The sequence below is a fragment of the Aulostomus chinensis genome, chromosome 8, assembly GCF_037954235.1.
Source record: "Aulostomus chinensis isolate RoL2024-O1b breed Wild chromosome 8, RoL_Achi_v1.0, whole genome shotgun sequence".
NCBI classification, from domain to species: Eukaryota; Metazoa; Chordata; class Actinopteri; order Syngnathiformes; family Aulostomidae; genus Aulostomus; species Aulostomus chinensis.
The window spans coordinates 5730054-5749449 of record NC_141327.1 but is presented as its reverse complement, the minus strand read 5'-3'; the positions used below and the strand labels follow the sequence as shown (position 1 = coordinate 5749449).

Below are 19396 nucleotides of genomic sequence, written 5' to 3'. Positions count from 1 at the left end.
TTACTTTAGCTTGTCTTACAAAATAATTCCATTCATCTGCAAATGCACAATATAAATACAGATTTACTTTGTGAATTCAGTTCTGTAATTCTCTTTTAAAATTCAATTTCCAAATGGCTTAAAAAAAGAACAAGTCACTTTGTTTGTCAGTTATGTTTAAATAATGTACATATTCAATGATTTTTTATTTGAACTATTTATGATGGAAGAATATTTAACTAGTAAGTAATTGTTACAATTCCTCCTGGACAATCCCTTGAATATCATATAGTCCAATATTCCTTATTTATAGATTAATACATTTTTAAATAAAAATATTCATAATATATAAATATAAACGTGTAAATGTTGTATAAATGTCGATTTGTATTGAACATTTAGGTATACTTATTATGATCGTTATAGTTCCACTTTCGTAGCACATTGAACATTGATTAACTTAATAATTTAGCACTTTTATTCAGAAATAGATTCAAAAATAATATTAAACTACGCCCACTTATATTGCACCACTGGCTGTATCTATTTTACTGTCTAATTCTTATCAAGGGCCCAGCAGACATCCGGAAGCCGAGGATGTGTACTGTCAAGTTCAGCCGCTTGAGGGCGACAACGTCCCGTCCGGTAAACGCCTGTACGCTGGAGCTTTCTCGTGAGTGTGCGTGAGCGTGCTCACCAATATAACCAAAACAATGAAGGCAATCATTCAAAGGGTTACTAGGGCTTCTGTGACAGGTGAGCAGATATCTTGCATTGAGCGATGCTACTTAGAGACCCCTCTTATAGAGCAACTTCCTCGAGGATTTATTTTAATGGCGTGTGCTATGCATGTTAGCTCACCTAGCTTAGTTAGCGCTAGCACCCCTAGCAAAATGAGGCGCCGCTGGGGGCCAGGGTTGTCTCTGACATGAGCCCAAACATATTACTGTTAGCAGGACGTTCAAGCTCTAGGGCAGAAAACAGTAAAGGTTATGTCACTGCTGAAATAATGAATATGTCCTTTGAAAGCCGGTGATAGTGACAGCTGAATGGCAGTCCTTCCTGCCGGCTGCTCTCTTCCACACACAGTGATGTCATTCAGGCTGTCACCTGTCAGTCTCGGCTGCTCGTCACTGAATGGCAACCAAAGTTCACTCTCTTATCACCACTTTCCTGTTTTCCTGCAGTGGGAGACGAGCAGATCAGTTCCATTGGACGAGGACTGTGCGTGCTGCTGGGTATATCAGTGGAGGACACCCAGAGGGACGCGGACTACATGTGAGTGTGAGAAAGGGGAGGGGAATAACGAAACGTCTGACGTTGAATCATATCAACCACCATACTGGCCTCTGATGTTTACTAATGGTCCAAATCATTACTTCTTTAAAAGCCACATATTCCCAAATCCTCTGATTTGATGTCCCAAACATCATATCCTCTGAGTTGATTCTAGTATTTTTAGGGTTCTAACTTGACTACATGTAGAACAGCAATGACTTTAGGGTTAGGGTTAAGGTTAGGGCAATTTTGAGTCCCGTTAAGAGAGTTTTCATTAGCATTAATGGAACTGCTAACACAACAGATAAAGTGTCATATAAAGTGAAATCCACATCATTAAGAAAAGATCAGACTTTTTCTTTTCCATCGTAATATGTAATTATTATCCAGTATTACTTGGGTTGGGTACTGTTTGTATTTGATCTGATACTGGTGCTAGTCCCTGTACCTAGAATTCTGTACCAGTAGCAGCTGCTAATTTTCTGGTACTTAATTCATATAATAACCAAAAATCTAACCTTGGCTCTAAGTTCTGTAAGTGTTAATGGTATTAATCAAAGCTGTTGGTCGCATCTGTAATTTTGTCGTCATCACTGTCTTTGTTTGGATACTGTAATATTTCTCCCTAAAAAGCACCAATGATTCCATACGTCTGTTTGCCATTGCCATGATGAATGTGTGTGGGGCTCCAACACGTTGTGGTGGCGATGTCACATGGTTTAACTCTCTCTCAAAAATGTTTAAACCAGCCTCGTTTATGAACTCTCATGTACTGAACTTTGGCATCTTTTAAAGCACGCTACATCGATTGGAATGTCACTTTCATGTTTTATTCGTAAAAACTTGCAAACACAAATCCCTCAAAATTCGAATACCTTCCAAGTCTACTAGTTAATGTAACTACTGTGTTAAACGATTGGAACAGCATGAAATATAAAAAAAACTGTGTGTTTTAAAATCAAAAACTAGAAATAGAAAAATGATGCATCAATATCAGCAATTATGTAACAGGGCAGTCAATCAAGATTAAATAGTTATGATTATCTTTTTATTAGCTTGAAAGCCCTATCATAACCATTTACAAGTGTGAAGTATACATGAATTGCAACCAATAAGCTGAAATTGTAAGCAATGCTTCATCAACAGCAATGACCTCTCAGTGCTAAAGTTAGCTTGAAAAAATAAAGAAAAATTAAACATCATTCCTAATGAATAGGTTCCATATCTGTGGTAACAGAGGCTGAATCACAAATGTATTTTATAGTATTTAAAAACAGCAGTGATGTTCTCTACCAGTACTGATTCTTGTTTGTAGGGTACGCAAGATCCTGAACCTGCGGCTCTTTGAAGATGAGAGTGGCCGAGCTTGGAGCAAGAGTGTGATGGAGCGGGAGTTGGAGGTGCTTTGTGTGAGTCAGTTCACCCTGCAATGCATCCTGAAGGCCAACAAGCCGGATTTCCATGCAGCCATGCCTGCAGAGCTGGCCCAGCCTTTCTATGACAGCATCCTGGAGAGCATGAGAAGCACCTACAAACCAGAGCTCATTAAAGGTGGGTTAAGTGATGACACAGCTAGCTCCCCTGGAGTGGTGTAGGGGTATGGTCTTACGCCAGAGGAGTGCTGATGAAATACTGAACTGTTTTTTTGTTTTTTTTGTCATTCATTAAAATGTTATGGTATCAGATGTGGGTCGGATAGATTCTTTTAGATGTCATATTTACAGAAATAAGAGAACTGAAATCAGAATGAGATCTATTGTTCATGCTGGTGTGTTTCGGAGCTAATTACAAAAAAAGCGTGGAGGGTCATTGTTGCTACCACCTGGATCAGAGTCTCCCTGCTGTCGCTGTAATAGCCTGTATTCCCATCTCAGTACAAGTTATGGCAGTTCAGGGGGTGGGTGAGAGGTTTCAGCTCTGTTGACGCCGTCACAGTGACGGTGGCACTGAATTGGGTCGGCCCACTAGGGAGCTGGTGCGGAGAACACCTTGTCCCAGCAAGGGAGGCATGAGGCTTCCTAATTAGTCCCCCCACCCCCTCCAGAGAGGAGATCTGATGATGCAGCACTGTGGCCCACAGTTTCATTGTGCAGATGGTGTCATTAATCTCAGAGACCCAGTGGAAGGAAGGAGAACATTTAAGTGGAAACGTCCTCCTAAAGCTCCCCCATCCTCTGTCCCCAATGTCTCAGGGCTCCACATGATCCCACAGTCTTACGAAACAACCAGCAAAGCCTAATATACACTGACAATGACACCTAAAACTTGCAAACATTTGTTCTGAAAAAATGTGGCAAGCACATTTTTAGTCCAATTCACACTGTAATTGATTAAGGCTTGCGGAACGTGTCACTCAAGTGAGTGTGTGTGTGTGTGTGTGTGTGTGCGTGTGCATTACCTCGTGACACAAGGCTGCGTATTGTCATGACAAAAAGTTACAAGATGCTGGTGCATGAAGAGCACAACAGTTAGACTCAAAGGCTCATCTTGGGTTCCAGCTGCTCTCGTGTGTCCTCGGATAATCTGCAGCAGTGTGTTACTGGTCTGACAGCCCAACAGATACAGCAGGCCAACATTCTGATTCTGAACCACTGTTTTGCCACACCCTCTGTGGTCATGTGAGCAATTGGTCGTCATCGGACCAAACTACTAGAAAATACTAAAAGCTTATTGAAGAAAAGTAAAAAGCTTGTACAGTTGCTGTTATTCCCTGAATCAGCACATCAGCTTGCAGCACTCCCATTGGCCTCTCCTTGATGACTTCTGTGGCATTGTGATGTGTCGGGAGGATTTGTGACCTTTTTTGATCCCATCACAAGGAACATCTGTGTAGTGATCATGACTTTCAATCAGTATCTTGATATTCTGCACCTGTTCTAGTGACAACTTCTCTCGGTAAAGAAAAGAAATATGTGGCAGAACAAATATCTGTTGTTGTGCAGCACATTTTGATGAAAATGTCATCGTGTGATTGTGATATCCGGCCTTCGGGCTCCCCGCATCCCAGATCCCGGGTGCTGCTAGAGGAGGCTACAGATCTGAAGAGACTCAAGCTGCCACTCGTAGCACCACCTGCTCACGTCCCCGTCTGTCCATCAGTCTCTTCCCTTTCTCTCTTTATCTCTGTCCGTCTCTTTCCTTCTGTATATCTGTCTTCCTCCATTATCTGTCTTTGTCTCTGCCCTGCTCTCCTGCTCTCTTTCCCCCCAACCGGTCAAAGCAGAAGGCCGTCCCCACTGATCCTGGATCTGCTCGATGTTCCTGCCTGTTAAAAGGAAGGTTTTGGTCACCGCTGTTGCAGGATGTGCTTGCTGATGGAGAATTGTTGTAGATTCATTGAAGGAGTGTGGTACTGGACCTGCTCTACCTGTAAAGTGTCATGAGATAACTTTTGTTGTGATTTGGCGCTATACAAATAAAACTGACTTGACTTGACTTGATGTAATAAACAGTAGGATATATATAGTAGCTACCTGCTCAGTTATCAGGAGAATTATCATAAATGACAATATTCTGTATTTCTCAGCTCAAACATACAAACTGAAAATGGCAATAGGAAAATACAAAAACACAAGTTTGACTGTTGTCAATATGCCAACAATTTACTCGATTAAATGAAAAACAAGAAATATATCTAAGATGTTGTGCCTTGGTGCTGGCCTACTTAGATTGAGGTAACAGTTGGCTAATAGTGCCAATACAGGTAGAACTTATCCTTCCAATCTTTAATTTTCAATGATGACCCATGATGTATGTCTGCATGTCTGTCTTGTCTGTCTAGATGGCAAGTTTGGGGCCTACATGCAGGTCCACGTTCAAAACGACGGACCTGTCACCATTGAGTTGAGGTCACCCACTGGACCCACGGACCCCAAACAGGTAATGAGAGGTTCACGCTGAATCTCCCAAGGTTGGAGTGTGATTTTAGGCTCCCACCTGACTTAGCTGCACCTCTTTGGCTCACTGTAAGGAACGTATGAAAAATAATGTTCATTTTATTTTTGAGTTTGGACACTAGGTGGGGACATTTTCCGGTTGTTGTGTGCAGTCACCCTTTAGATCTCATCTGCAATAAGTCTTAGTATAGTTTGATTGAGGTGTTACATTTTAAGTGTAACCACTGGTGGATTTTAAAGTTGTTGTTGTTTTAACCATCATTGATATTTCTTATAACAGAGCGGAATGGTTTTACAATTAACAGTTGGATTTAGCTTTATCAGATGGGCAGAAACACAGCAGCAAATGAATCAAATGTAAAAGCAAATTTTCTAAATTTGCTTGTACATTTTATGAGAACATAACATACATACACATAGTCCAGAAATCATATTGAGAGATCTGACTTACTCTTTCATTCTCTGACATAGTCAATTAATCTAAACATCACAATTCTTTCCTAAAAAAAATATCATCCCCTGTACATTTTTGTGAATGATAGATTGCAGCATTCATCAGTTTACCGTGTCTGTTATGAAAAGCTTGAATATCACTGAGCTTGATGTCATTGTTGACTATAATCCAACTATTGATGTTATAGATGAACTGATTCATTGTGAACAACACAATGAAAACAGGCCCTCAGCAGAACGTGCTCACAACCAACCAGACACCACCGTTTCATTGCACTACATGCCGAGGGTCATCCTCAACTGTAGGATGGGGTTTTAGGTCTACGTAGAGCTGAGATGGATAGTCGATTTTATTAAAAGCTAGTTGTTTTTTGTGGATATTATAGTGTAAGAGAGCAATCCAGAAGTTCAAAATCTATATTCTGATTAATCCAGTCGTTCAAATTCATATAAAAGCTACATTTTTCACTGCAGACATTAGATCTTCTAGAGGGGAAGGTGGAACTGGTTTCATGATTAATGACTTTATTGTTGTGTGATGGTAATACTTTCACCTGTGTTTGACAGGTCGAAATATGAGTCATGAATCAGATCTTTTCAGCATAAAATGTCTGTACATAAGATTTGTTTTGAGGAGATTGCTACTTTAATGTTGCTGCTCACTTTGATGAACCCACAGAGAATGATTATGTGACTCTGGAGCTCCCCAGAGCTTTCTAGTGAGGTTCAGTTCATCGATTAGCTGTCTGGTTGCAATTTTTCTGTTATGGCTCACTCTCACTGCTCTCAAACATGGGTTTGGCTGCAGTTGGCAGGTGTTTTCTATGAAAAAGCTCTAAAATTACAGTTTACATTACCTTCTCGACACTGAACAGCCAACAGTTGGTGAACATCGCAGAGGTTCCCAAAAACAGAGCTAAAGCAGAGAGAATATCAGTTGATTGCAAAGGACAGACACACCTGTAACCTCTGGCTGTGTCAGTCAACGTATCAACTTAGGAAGTGAACGGATATTATATTTGTTGTTTGTGCTGTCTGCTCCTAGTTTCAAAAATAAATTTGAGGGATAAACTTTTTTCCCAGTCCCCTGCTCATGAACCACTGAATTGATAATCACTATTGCCCATTTCCAACCAAACAATCTCCAGGGCTGGTTCAGAACTGGTGCAAAATTTTGAACCAGTTCTAAATATTTCAACAGTAAAAAGTCCTGAAAATTAGTGTCAGAGCAGCACCGACTATATTTATATTACAGTGCATAGTTTCCAGTGTAATGCTTTCTCTTAAAGGGATAGCTCATCCAAAAATGATAATTCAGTCATTATCTACGCACCGTTATGCCAATAGACAGTTGGGTGAACTTTTTTAAGTATATAATTATTTTAAGTATAATTATTTCAAAGGGAAAGGCATTGCAATAATTTCCTAAACAGTTGAAGTGAACCGTGACCTTGTTTAAAAAACTTACACCTCACAAGTCAAAAGTCACTGACACCTTGTTCTCAGCAAGCTGGGTTCAAGCTGTCTAAAGTTGTCCTCTATATATAGAACCTTTTTAATGAGAATCAAAACAACATCCTCCGTAAACGTACCTGCAGTCATTATCACCGTTATAGCAGTCATCATGAGCAGCACCGATGCGTCTGACATATGGTGAAATATGCTCAGAGTGCGCTTGTACTCGAGACCACCCTTGCTGATGTTTTTTTTCTTCTTGTACTTTCACGTCACTTGATATGGCGATTATATTTGGCCCTTATGTACTCTGTTTCTGTTGCAGCTGCAAGTGTGTAGGACTGTAACACCTCCAACATGGATGTAGGATATTATAATAATTGAGAGTGGAGATAATAGCAGCGTGATGGCGTTCATCAATCATATTATTTGAGTTTTACTCATAATGAATAAAGTTATGTGCAAATCTCAAGTGTGATGAAATATAAAAACCTGCAAATGTAATACTTCGTCAATACTAGCCTCTCATTGAAAGGGGTATACCCATCTACCCCTCGTATTCCAGCTAATCCAAAGAAGTTCATACATCCATCTTCTTGAATTGATTCTGGTCATTTCCATGGAATCAACCCAACATCCTTATGCTCTGGCCACAGGCCTGTTTTGGCTGCTCTCCGCTTGGTGGGCTTGGCTCGCCGGCCCAAAGGGAGGGATATTAAGCAGTCCTCAGAATTTTAATCTTGTCTGTTTGGGATGTTTTGCTCTGGGGGCCGAGGAAGCAAAGCCAAGGCTGAACATGAGGGATAAAGGCCAGCCAATAGGCTAAGCTTGGCACGGGCTGAAATGAAGCAGCGGCCAACATACACTGTTCCTTTCTTTCCATGAATGAGGGATTTTGTCCACAGAAGGGTCAAGCGGCCAGCAAACAATGGTGTTATCCAGAGCAATGAAAATCATCCCCGTTTTGGATGTTCTTTTTGGGACGCTGAGCAGCAGGTCAATATCAGAGGGGTCCTGGGTTTTTCTGTTTGTTCACCTGACTCTTTGTCCATTCTGTTTTGGGCTCTGGGCTGACACCCAACACGCAAAGAAATTATGTAATATTTGATCATGTTAGGCCATGTTTTCATCTGCTTGTAGGTGGCTGTTGGGGATGTCAGTTTGAAGTGAGGTTGGATTTATAGCAAGGAAGGAGACATGTTTGATGTTAAAGGATACCAGATACTATATCATCAATAAAGATAGGAAACCCAGTTTGATACTACAGCATGTTCATAGGCCCAGATAGGAATAACACTGACTCATTCTTTCAATACTGTAATGCTTTGGTTTTTTAGCATGATATAAATATTTCCCTGGCAGCCCTAAAAGTGGGAGCATCTGTGTTTACTGGCATTTGTCAGATGGCAGGTAGCATACTTGATGTTTTATGGACTGTGAAGAAAACAGAGAGAAGAGAGAGGGGAGGGGGGGCAGGTTTGATTGGGGTATTTGTGGCTCTGCGAAGGAAATGCATGCAGTCACAACAATCCACTCATTGAAGTGATCATTTGACAACCGAGAATAGCTCCAGAAGAGGGGGGAATGGAAGTGGCACGTATCGTCAAAGACTACTTAAATTAGGAAAGCTTTTTGCCAAATATTGGGTGTATTTTCTTTGACATGGACATTACAGGAGCATTGGACCTGCTCCATACAATTATGCACAAGCACCAGATGCACTGTGATGATAACAAAAGCTACATCAGTATTAAGATTAAGCAAAATACAAGAATGAAAAAAATAACAAGTGTCTATTAGATGTGAAGTGTGTCTCTTTCAGCCATAGACATGACCCTATAAGATGTCTTGTCTTTTCATATAAGTAGGAACACAGTTCCATTGTTGCAGCACAGAGGATTACCTGCATCCTCATTGAATTAATTGTACTTATTCTCATGCATGTTGGAGCCCTTGCATGAATACTGCAAAGGTCATGATCTGCAAGTCATGATGCAGCATGTTTAGAGTGCGCGCCTCAACCCTCTGAGCCCCCTGGACGCCCGGATTTAAAAGGTTTCGGCAACAGCTTGACCAAAGGGAATGTTTTTCCAAATATATTTTACAAATCATCGAAAGAAAGACCAAAGACACCGAAAATGTTGCTCACCCACTGTAGTTCTTTGTTAATAATGTTAAATATTCATCTAAGGTAATCTAAGGATTTTCCAACTGTTTGATCACTGTATCACTAATGGGGTTGGACATTGTTTGAGTTTAGTTTGATTCTCATCTTTTCACCATTTCAATTTCTAAATGGGAGGAAGAGGTCTTGATGATCACAATGTAAAGATACCAAAATGACTCTATTCTTTTCTGTGTTTTTACCTGAGCATTTCGCAAACTATGTAGTAAACTGATTGCTAATATTCACTCGGTAAACCTTCATTTTACAGCTTGACTGATTAATTGGCCGGCTAATATAATCGGAGACATTGCTATCAGGTAGGGCCTGTCAAATTAATGGGCCTGCTGATAATAGCAATTAATTAGATGATGATAACTGACAATAGATGATGTAAACGCTGTCTATGAGTGATGCAGATATGATATTGTGCATCATTTGTCCGGTAGAAGGTGGTGTGCTTGTTTGAGGGATCATTGCAAAAGTATGTTTTAATGCACATATTCGCCCTCACTCCCATCTCGCCATGGCGAGGGTTAGGTATCATTAGAAATGTGTCACTTCCGATATCACTCATGGATTCCGGTATCAATCCCTGCTTATCAATTCTTACCTGAAATCAAATTTTGATCTCCTACCCACATCATTATCCATCAGCCATGTTAGAAAGGCAGTATCTTGCACATGCATGCACAAATGTAGCCCTGTGAGCCTGACTATGATGAGTGTGAATTCAACCCCTCTTACAGACTCATTGAACCTCTCTGCAGTGTCACATTAAAAGCATTTAACTGGTAAAACATGAGTTTGCACCGAGTGCTGTCAGTCAACCAGAATACAGTAGATTATTGACAGTAGATCAGCTTCATGAGGAATTTGAAGGGCTCGGCAGGCTTCAACTTCTCAGTAACATTTGCAGATTCTCACCATACTGTATGCTGCATAAAATCAGATCATGGTTGCCCACAGAAGGAGGGAAAGGGGCCAATCTTAATTGATCTTCACGTTTGCTTTGGTGCCACACTTGCTATTGCCACCAGTAACAGGAATTGCAGAACTTAAACTTTACTGAGAGGCATGTAGCACATTGATATTAACAGTAATGCTGTGTACATTTGCTTATACTTGTTGTTGAATTGTACTGCCATATTGGCATTATTTAAATATTTGCCCACTAAGCGAATCTGAGGAAGCTACAGGCAAAATTACTTGCTTGCAGATAATAAAGCCTCAGTAAAGTCTTGCAGCCTACGATGGTTCTTTTTTTTAAATGGAACCAACCTATCAGCACCTGAAACTCTGGCTGTGCGAGGGGAGCTGTGCTATTTTGGTCCCTTTTAAATATATGTACGTTAGTAGATACTAGTTTATGAAATGATAAAATTATTCACGCAGCCGAGGCATATTGCTGCCGTCTGCTGGCGACTTGCTTTTCACCGTTTACAATATAAATCCGCGCATGAGGGTAAGAGATGTGATTAAATGCATGAATATTTTTGAGTGCAATTTTTCTATAAATAATTGATTAAAATTAATTAGTTGTATGCCTATATGTTGTTGGCAATAATAATTGTTTGATACCATGAAACTATTATCTATGGAGAAAGCTGCAGTTCGGGGGAAAGTCTCACGCTGTTTTAAGTCCTTTTGAAGTATGTGTGTCAGAGTCGAAAAACAATCTTTTCTTTGTAATAGTAATGGTGTGATACTTGTGGGTTTACATGGACCCTGATTAGAGAAACTATGAGATAATTCTTCATTTATGACTCAACTCTTCCTGTTTCTTCCTGTTTTCTCAGCTGTCGAAGCAGGAGAAGCAGCAGCAGAGGAAAGAGAAGACGCGTTCCAAGGGTCCCTCGGAGTCAGGAAGGGACAAGGGTTCCCTACGTTCCCGACAAGACACCAATGCTAGTAGTGGGGCCGAGGGGGACGTGTCTTCAGAGAGGGAGCCCTAGGTCTGCTGGGTGAGGGAGACTTGCAGACGGACATACAAAACACACACAATGTGCCAGATGTCTGCAGATGTGTCTGTATTTTTGTGTCCTCATTGGTTTGATAAGAACCGTGATATAAAGGTTAATAATAACTTAAGTCTAATTTCATTTTTTTGATTTTCCTTTATTTTGTGGACCAATACAAAATACCAGATCTTTTTCTGTTATTTTTTCATTATTTTTGCTTTCCTAGCCTCTTTTGAGCAGCTTGTTTTTTTTTTTTTCAGCCTCTTTCAGACCATTATGTAAATGTGTTAAAAAAATATATGTAAAAAATGTAGGTTTCATATTTGAAAAGCCCCCTGAGTCACTTTTCTATTAAACAACAGTTCCAGTTTGAATGTTTTGGACCAGCTAATATCACTGTAAAACCTGCTAAATGCTCCGTTGAGTTCACCAGCTCGTCATTTGGTCTGGGTGTGTACAGTGTGTACACCACCTGCTGGGAATGACGTTGATGAGAGCAGCAGGGGTGAACAAAAACAGTGAAGGAACAAACGGAAAGCACAACAATAAGTTGATGGAATGATCCATTAGGGTTAGAATCTCGTACGATTCTGATTCCAAGCGGTCACCATTTTATGATAAACAAGCTGTGACTGGTCTGGAACTGACTCTCTTTGTGTCACTGTGAACGCTGCAGCTGCATGAAGAGCTTGGAGACATGCACACACGAACACACACTGCCTAACTGTCACACAGGGAACTACGCTACACATCTTTTCCCCCTGATCAAAGAAAGACATTAAATGCCATTTAAATGAAGCGAAAAACAAATAAGTAAGAATTAGCTCATTCATCAAGCGTCGTGGCCTGAAGTTCAGTTTTGTTTGTAGATACATTCAATAAAAAAAATCAAGTGAGTTTGGAGCATACAAGACATTCAGTTTTTTAGGTTCTTAAATTATTTACCAGATGGTGTGAAAATTACTTCATTTTAACTCCCACGAGACCTCCAACAGGAAATATACAAACAAACTTCCTTGCAGAGAATTTCACAGCCCCCCCCCCCCCCCCCCCGCTTTTTAATTCTCAACAATATAACCACCCCCAAAAAGTGATCATTCCTTTTTATAAATGTAGTGTGTCTACAATATGGCACATGTGTCCTCAACAGGTTGTCTCAGCATTGGTCAGTGTCTCTGCATTCCTGGATATGACAAACGTTTGCTGTAATTTCGTTCGTTTAAATACAATTTTCTTTTCACATACAAACAAAAACTCCACTAATCAACAAACACAGTTAAAACTGGAATTTGGGATATCTGACCTACAATAATGAAGCACTAGTGGCAGAAAATAAAAGAATTAATTTGCCAAAATAAAATACTAAAGCCATTTTTAAAATAGCAGGTTTTAATTGAGTCAAACATTGAGTGTTAAAGGTAAATTAAAGATAAAATGATATGTGTAGTAAAGAAACAGTAAAGGAAAGAAAGGATAAGGAAAACTAATAAGATCAGTAAAAAAGAATAAAAAAAAGATCAACACCAGAAATAAAAAGAATTAAAAGGAAAATAGTCGGGAGAGTGAATTCTAAAAAAGCCTTCATGCAGATAGGATCAAGCCCGCTGAAGACAAACTCAAAGCTGGCTTCACTGCCACCTTCCATCTCCTGTCAGTGCTCTGGAAGGAGTTGAAGGGGGCTGCTGCCTGGAGCAGCGGTTCCTCCGTGAGCAATGAGAGCTGCACCTCACTGCTGCACCAAACTCCACTGTACATCCGCCTCTTCTGCTACTGGATGGAGGCAGCTGGGTCCATCTGCGGGATAGGACCTGGAGCTCATTTCCTGCTTTCTGAGGGTCAGCACAACACATTGCTGGTAGCTCAAACTGCTGGAGCAGGAGCCCAAAAGCCAGGTGCTGTCAGGCTGACTGTTATGTACCGCTGCAGTAAAATCACTGACTTTCTAAAAGGGAGTCTTGACTGTCAGAATGATGCGAAACATTTGTGTTTGAAATCATTTTGGGGAAGTCTGCAGTAGAACTGTGCAGAACTAAACACCTGAAAAACAAATGAAAGCACATGCCCCCCCCCTGCCAGTGAAACCATTGTAAACACTGTTTATAATGCTGGCCCATTACTGGTCCAGCCAGTTTTCCACTTCTCCATCTCTCGTCTGTGCCTGCTCTCTTTGATGTTGTTGACCTCGGTGTTGAAACTGGGCAACACTCATGAGAGACAGACCTGTTATTCCGTAGGCCATATGATGTGGATGAGAGGTTAGGGGGAGGGGGTTGAGGTTGTTCTTATTTGCTCTCAGTATTTGTTTACAAAAACAAGAGATCTGGGAGAGTGGAGGCAGTGAGGCATTGCGTCAGCTCCCTCCGTGTCCCTCCTTCTCTCCCCGCTGAGGCTGCTGCCGTTACTGGCTCCAGAAGCCCAGCTCTTCTCCCCGAGTGAACTCCCTGGCAGGCACGCACATCAATGGTTATGCTGTCAAACGGGCGCTGCATCCACGCTTAAACAGCGGCAATACTTCCTGCTCCTCTATTCACACGCACATGGAAGCATTTGTACAGTTAGACAGCAGGACGAACATCAAAAATTCACCACTGAGGTGTGTTGTTATTTTTACCTACTGCTCTGTCTAGTCCCTGTCACATATTGGACCTTGTATGACTCTAGGCCTGTCCCAGACTTCTCTACAGCAGGGGGCTCTGCACAGTAATCCTCAAGTGCATGTTGGGTAAATTGAGTGCCCTAAGACACGGGGGTTACAGCATCTTCTTACATAAGGCCTTTTTGTCTGACAGCAAGCAAGAGCGAGTGAGATGGGAGAAAGAAGCAAAAATGGTCTACTAAGTCGTTTTGATGTGTGGTAGTGCACACACAGCTCTTGTGGAAATGTGTGCCCTGTGAAAGGATGAGAGGGACATGTGGATGTAAGGGAGATGTCAGACAAGGAAGGGGCTTGCTTAGCTCTGTTGCTGCATATTTTAGAGAGGGAGTTTGTGTTCACGAGGTTTGCTTTTCATCATTTAAACATGAGCGGTGTGAGTTTTCCTCCGATGAGTTATTAGTGGCAGTCCTCTATTATCGTCCCTCCTTCCTGTCTGCTTTGATTTTGACACCAGCACCTTATAAGAGGGTTTCTGCTACACTTTCTGTCCCTAACCCCACACGGACCATTAAACTAATCGAATAAATCCAGTTATAGACCTGTGTGACACCCATAACAAGAGATGTTGTATTTTTAATTTGTGCTCCTGCTGCAACAATGGTGCACCTTCTTCATATTTGATAAGCCCTCAAGCACACGTCATGTCAAATTTGTTGTACACCAATATATCCCAACAAATAGCTGATTTTATTTTCAATTTACTCTTAATTCTTCCATCTATTTACTTACAGTAGTTACATGTGATCTGCTGCTTAGTCCAAGTACTGATTCATCCATTAATCTAATCAGAATAAAAATGCGGATATGATATGAATCATTGCTTAACTCGGTGGTTCTTTTAATGATCTTGATGTGGCACACTAGATAATCTCTAGAGAGATGAGTATGACAGTCATGATAACTATTAATTTATAATAACTTCATTTATTGTGCTTTTGTTACAAAGCGTTTTACAAGATTAAAAGGCAAAGAACATATAACATCTTTGGTTGAATACAGTCCTTGGCTGCAGTGCACATTAACCGGTGACTAGACTTTTCTTTTGCATCTTTTCTGGCCCACAACTTGAATCACAGCCACAGAACAGCTGTTCATGTGTGGTCCGTGGTACTCCACCTGCCCACCAGCAAACAACAGAGAAACAAAATTCACGTTTATTTTATTTATTATAATTTTTTTTTTTAACCTTTATTTACCCAGGCAAGCAATTAAGAACAAATTCTTATTTACAAGTGCAGCCTAAACCAAAGAGCAAAGGCTTTTATTTGGGGGGGGGCGACAAGATTATATAAATTACAGAATAACAAACAGTAAATGAATAAATACATCTACCAAACAACCACACAGTCTCCAAACTCTTTTTTGCCTGCCAGGTACTCACAAATAGGTGTATGGAGCTCCCAAAGACCTGTTTTGCCTCCTATTTTCTGTCTTTGTGACTTTGTTTGAAGCTTGAAGTTAAAGGTCCATCGTTCAGTTGCTCACAGTAGTACCCATTTGAAAGGGTTATAGTTGTTTTTTAGCTCAAATCAGAATGTGTGTGGATTACGATGGATAAAGAGGATGTGGGTTATACCAGATAATGCCCTTGAGAGTTTGTTAACTGACATTTTGGGGCGGTTTTGTTGTTTTTAGCCGCCAATCTCCATCAGCTTCTGGCTATATACACATGGTTGGCTGTCTCTGCATTCTGGAGTCCCAAAGAAGTGATGCAGGGGGGAAAAAAAGTGTTAGCGAGCTCAAGACACCTTTTTGTGAGTACTGGAAAGGCAAAATAAAATTTGCTCATACGGTAGTCCTTTAACAAGGCCATGAAATGTCTGCAGTGAAGCTGCCAAAAATGAATAAAGACAGCTTTAAAGTGAGATGTGTAAGTTTCATAGAAGTTTTAGTATGTTTTTCTTCTTCACAGCTGGGTTGGAGATGCTGCAGCCTCACCTGGCTTGGAATAATGTTCGATAATGTACTCCAGATCCTGTTCAAACTCAGGATATAAGTTACAGGCTTACCAAGTGTATTTCTTCTGAGACTGTCACTTTTGGTCACTTTTTAGCAAAAGTAATGTAGTTGCTCTTGAAACTGTTGAATAGTTAATCTGTGTCAGTTTGGATTGATGACCAAAATGAATGTTCTGTTTTCCGTCATCCAGATGTCTTGCCGGGGACTTGACATGAGTGAGCTCGGTTTCCTAAGGACTCTGACATCTGATTATGGACCTTGCTCCTTCCTGTAGGGGAAGCAGCAGGATTCTCTCAGCCTGTCACAGAACATCCTTCCCTGCTGGTGTGCTTGGCCTCTCTCCTCTGGCATCAGATAGGACTGACTACTAGGTGTATAAAAATTAGTGAAGATGATATCCAGCTGCACGGCTAGATGGACCTCTGAGGGGTGGTTGAATAAGGCTGATATGCAGACGCGAGAAGCACCGCAATGTGTGGCCCAGTATCCTTCACTTATTCTTCCCACAACTCATGTTTCTCTGTCTCTGCCCGTCTTTTCCTTTCCCTGCCTGTCTCACTCTCAGTCCCCTGTTTCCACTTAATCTCTGCTCTGAGACATGGCACTGACCTAGAAGCATAATTCAGCTTTAAGTTCTTGGCTTTGAGTACAGGTCCTTGAACATCAGGCCAGTGAAATCGTAATGTTTTACCGTGTTGGTTGCACCAGTGACACCTCATTATTGGCACAGTTACATGGCTAAAGTCTTGAATGCCTATTGGACCTGGATGAAAAGATGTGGGGAATATTTACTAAGCCTGTGACAAATTACTGTCAGGATGCAAAATGTTGTCTCTGCAGTATTTCAGTTCAGCCAAGTATTTACTGATGGCCTGTGTCCACATACTGTTTTTGTTGTTGTTTTTGTTTTTACAGGGCACAAGCACCTTTTAAATGGTTTCCAGTGAAGACGGACATAAGCAGCTGCCTCTGGAGAAAGAGCTGCAGCCAGCATCTTCTTTTTTTCAGACCGGTCCACATTTATTTTGTGGTCACTTTAAGCGCTTCTCTCTGAACTTCTGAACTCAGAGGTGCTTGCCCTGCTACCACTTTCCTGACCGAAAAAAAAACGATGTGGACACATGCTCTAAATACTACAGATTTAATGAGCTCAGTCACAGCTCTGCAGCTAAATGTGAACTGCTGCCCAGCAGCATTACCATACCACATCTGAGGAGGAACTGAGCAAGTGTAATTTCCTTTTCAACTTTGAATACTGATTCAATATAACACACTTTTGGAACTATGATTGTATTTGTTCTACATATAACGTTTGAGGCAAGAATTTATTGCCTGTTTCAGTTCTTCAAGAATAATAATTATTGGATGAATTAAAAAAAAGTAATTGTAGGTGATTGTCTTTGACAATATTATTACTATTAGCACATTAAAAAAATCCATGTAAAAGACGAGATAGTTGTAAGTAGCTGCTTCAATCATATCACACTGACCTGGAGAGCTGCTGAAAGCCATCACAAGTGTTAAAAATAAACAAAATGCTGATGTGAGGAAAAAAAATTAAACATAATAAATTCTTGCTTGGCTTCTCTTTAGTCTGCTATGCTCTGTGTTATGTCTATAGTAAGTTTGGAATGTTTTTTTTTAAACATTCATCTCTCTCTCCCTCCCTCTCTCTTGTTTTGCAAGCATAAAATGAACTTTCTTTATAAATGTCCCCTATATGTGGTAAAGTCTTAGTTCCTCCGGCAAAGACAATGGCTGCTTGATTGATCAGTTTCAATCCTTATTCTTAAATACCTCTGCTAATGACGTACTTGTTTGTCCTTAGCTTGTTAGCTACAGCTAACAACACGCCTTTGTTAATGTGAGTTTATCCTGTATGCCCTGGGTGATCAGTGACTTCATTTAAAGCTCTTGATGCATGTGTGAACCCACCCAGGACACATCAAGATCAGATTGTTCAGACCATATGTGGCTACAGTCTTATAAAGCAACACTTAACCCAAAACATGTATTTGCAAACAACAGCAAAACTGCCAACTTTAACTGTGGTCTAGTATAATCCACATATTCTTTATCCAGTTAATTGCTCACGAAACCTCAAATCAAAGTTTTTGTGGTTTACTGAGCATTCGGCAGGACAAAGAAGATGTGGATTACACTGGACGATGCGCCTCAGAGCATGTAAGTGGACGTTTTTGTACATTTTTGCTGATTTGAAAAAATTAGCTGCAAGCTGAAGATGCATGTCTGGCTCTTTATGCATTCTGTAGTCACAAATAAATGATGCAGCTGTAAAAAAAACAACAACAACAACTTTGTGAGCTCAAAACACCTATTTGTCAGTACTTGAAAGGCAAAATATACTTATTGGGTGAAGTATTGTTTTAATAGTGTACACTTGAACCCATCAAACTCCACACTTCAAATGTACCTCCAATGACCATGTTTTTACCTTTCAGTTTAGTCAAACAATATTTTGCACATAATTATAATCACTTTTATCGTTGCAGGGTACCATACCTAAAAAAACAGAAGTTTCACAAGCAGAGCAATAGGGTTGCAAACCCGTTAAAAATGTTGAATTTCTTGAAATATTTTTTAATGATTTAGCGGAAGCTCAACGTTTCAGCTTTCAAGCTATTGTCAGCGTTTGACACCTGATTCTGAACTAAATCACAAGTTATTAGTTAAGAGGCAGGAAGTAATCTCACGAAAACAACTCAGGGAGCCCTCTAGAGGTCAGATGAGGATAAACATAAGAATGATATAATTGGAACATTTTACACCAATTCATTACAGAAAAATATATTAAGATTCAATTAAAGGTGTCAGACTGCGAGTTAACTGCCAGCAGCTGAAACGTTAAGCTCAGGCTATGGCTTCTGTATCCTGACCTAGAACACTGATTAAATCTTCAAGCTTTTCAACATTTTGACCTATGTGAGACCCCACTTAACATTCTTCCTTTCAGTTTGAAAATATACTTTGACTTTAAAATCACTTTTCACAAGTAAGACCACGAAGTTGATAATTGGTTGCAATTCCAGCTGGACTCAAAAATTCCAAAGACTTTTGTCTCTCAAATCCTCCAGATCGTCTCAGAGAAAATGTGAGTGTAGGGACGGTAGGTGTTCTACCGCTGGCATCAGCTAGAATCGACTGAGTTCTCTGTTCTTCAGCAACATTGAGTCAGTTTGTCTAATGACTCTGTGGAGAGAAGTGAGCTGTGAGCATCAACACAAGTGTGTTTAGGCCTACTGTGCCCTCACCAAAATACATCTGTTGTTTACTATCATTGTTTGGCTGTCACTTGACAGATCTGAATGTATAATTTCATGTGGTTTTATAAAAACGTTAATAGAAAAATGCATTTGTTGTGTGTTTTTCTGTGTTGCATTTCTTGTTTCATACAATTTGAATGCAGGAAGGCTTGTCCCTGTTAATTCTTTCAGCATCACCATGTGCTCTGTCAGTGCTGTCCTCTATACCTCCTTTAACTGTTTTAGTTCACCCAACCATTCCATTAACTAACCTTGGTTTGCTCTCTTAAATATCTTCCACTGAGCTTTCTCCTTGTAGGTGTGGAGGGCAG

General features: G+C 40.4%; 1 protein-coding gene across 4 annotated transcripts; it reads left to right on the top strand.

Moving 5' to 3' along the window:
* Positions 1 to 588: 588 nt before the first annotated feature.
* dtd1 (D-aminoacyl-tRNA deacylase 1) lies at positions 589 to 19154 on the top strand. 4 transcript variants are annotated; one of them, XM_086210601.1, is made up of 6 exons: positions 589 to 735; positions 1167 to 1257; positions 2573 to 2808; positions 5039 to 5136; positions 11025 to 11189; positions 16717 to 19154. In XM_086210601.1, exons 1-5 carry the CDS (start codon positions 693 to 695, stop codon positions 11178 to 11180), a joined length of 624 nt encoding a protein of 207 aa, XP_086066727.1. In that variant the 5' UTR covers positions 589 to 692; the 3' UTR covers positions 11181 to 11189; positions 16717 to 19154. The 4 variants fall into 4 exon arrangements, with proteins under 4 accessions (XP_086066727.1, XP_086066725.1, XP_086066724.1 ...); XM_086210599.1 differs by having other exon boundaries at positions 16076 to 19154; XM_086210598.1 differs by having other exon boundaries at positions 15992 to 19154.
* The last annotated feature ends 242 nt before the right edge of the window (positions 19155 to 19396 follow it).

Bases quoted from the DNA above. Each gene is read 5' to 3' on its own strand.
- dtd1 (XM_086210601.1), top strand. From the start codon at position 693: ATGAAGGCAATCATTCAAAGGGTTACTAGGGCTTCTGTGACAG. The intron at 1,258-2,572 runs GTGAGTGTGAGA...TCTTGTTTGTAG, and splicing joins CAGAGGGACGCGGACTACAT to GGTACGCAAGATCCTGAACC. The intron at 2,809-5,038 runs GTGGGTTAAGTG...TTGTCTGTCTAG, and splicing joins CAAACCAGAGCTCATTAAAG to ATGGCAAGTTTGGGGCCTAC.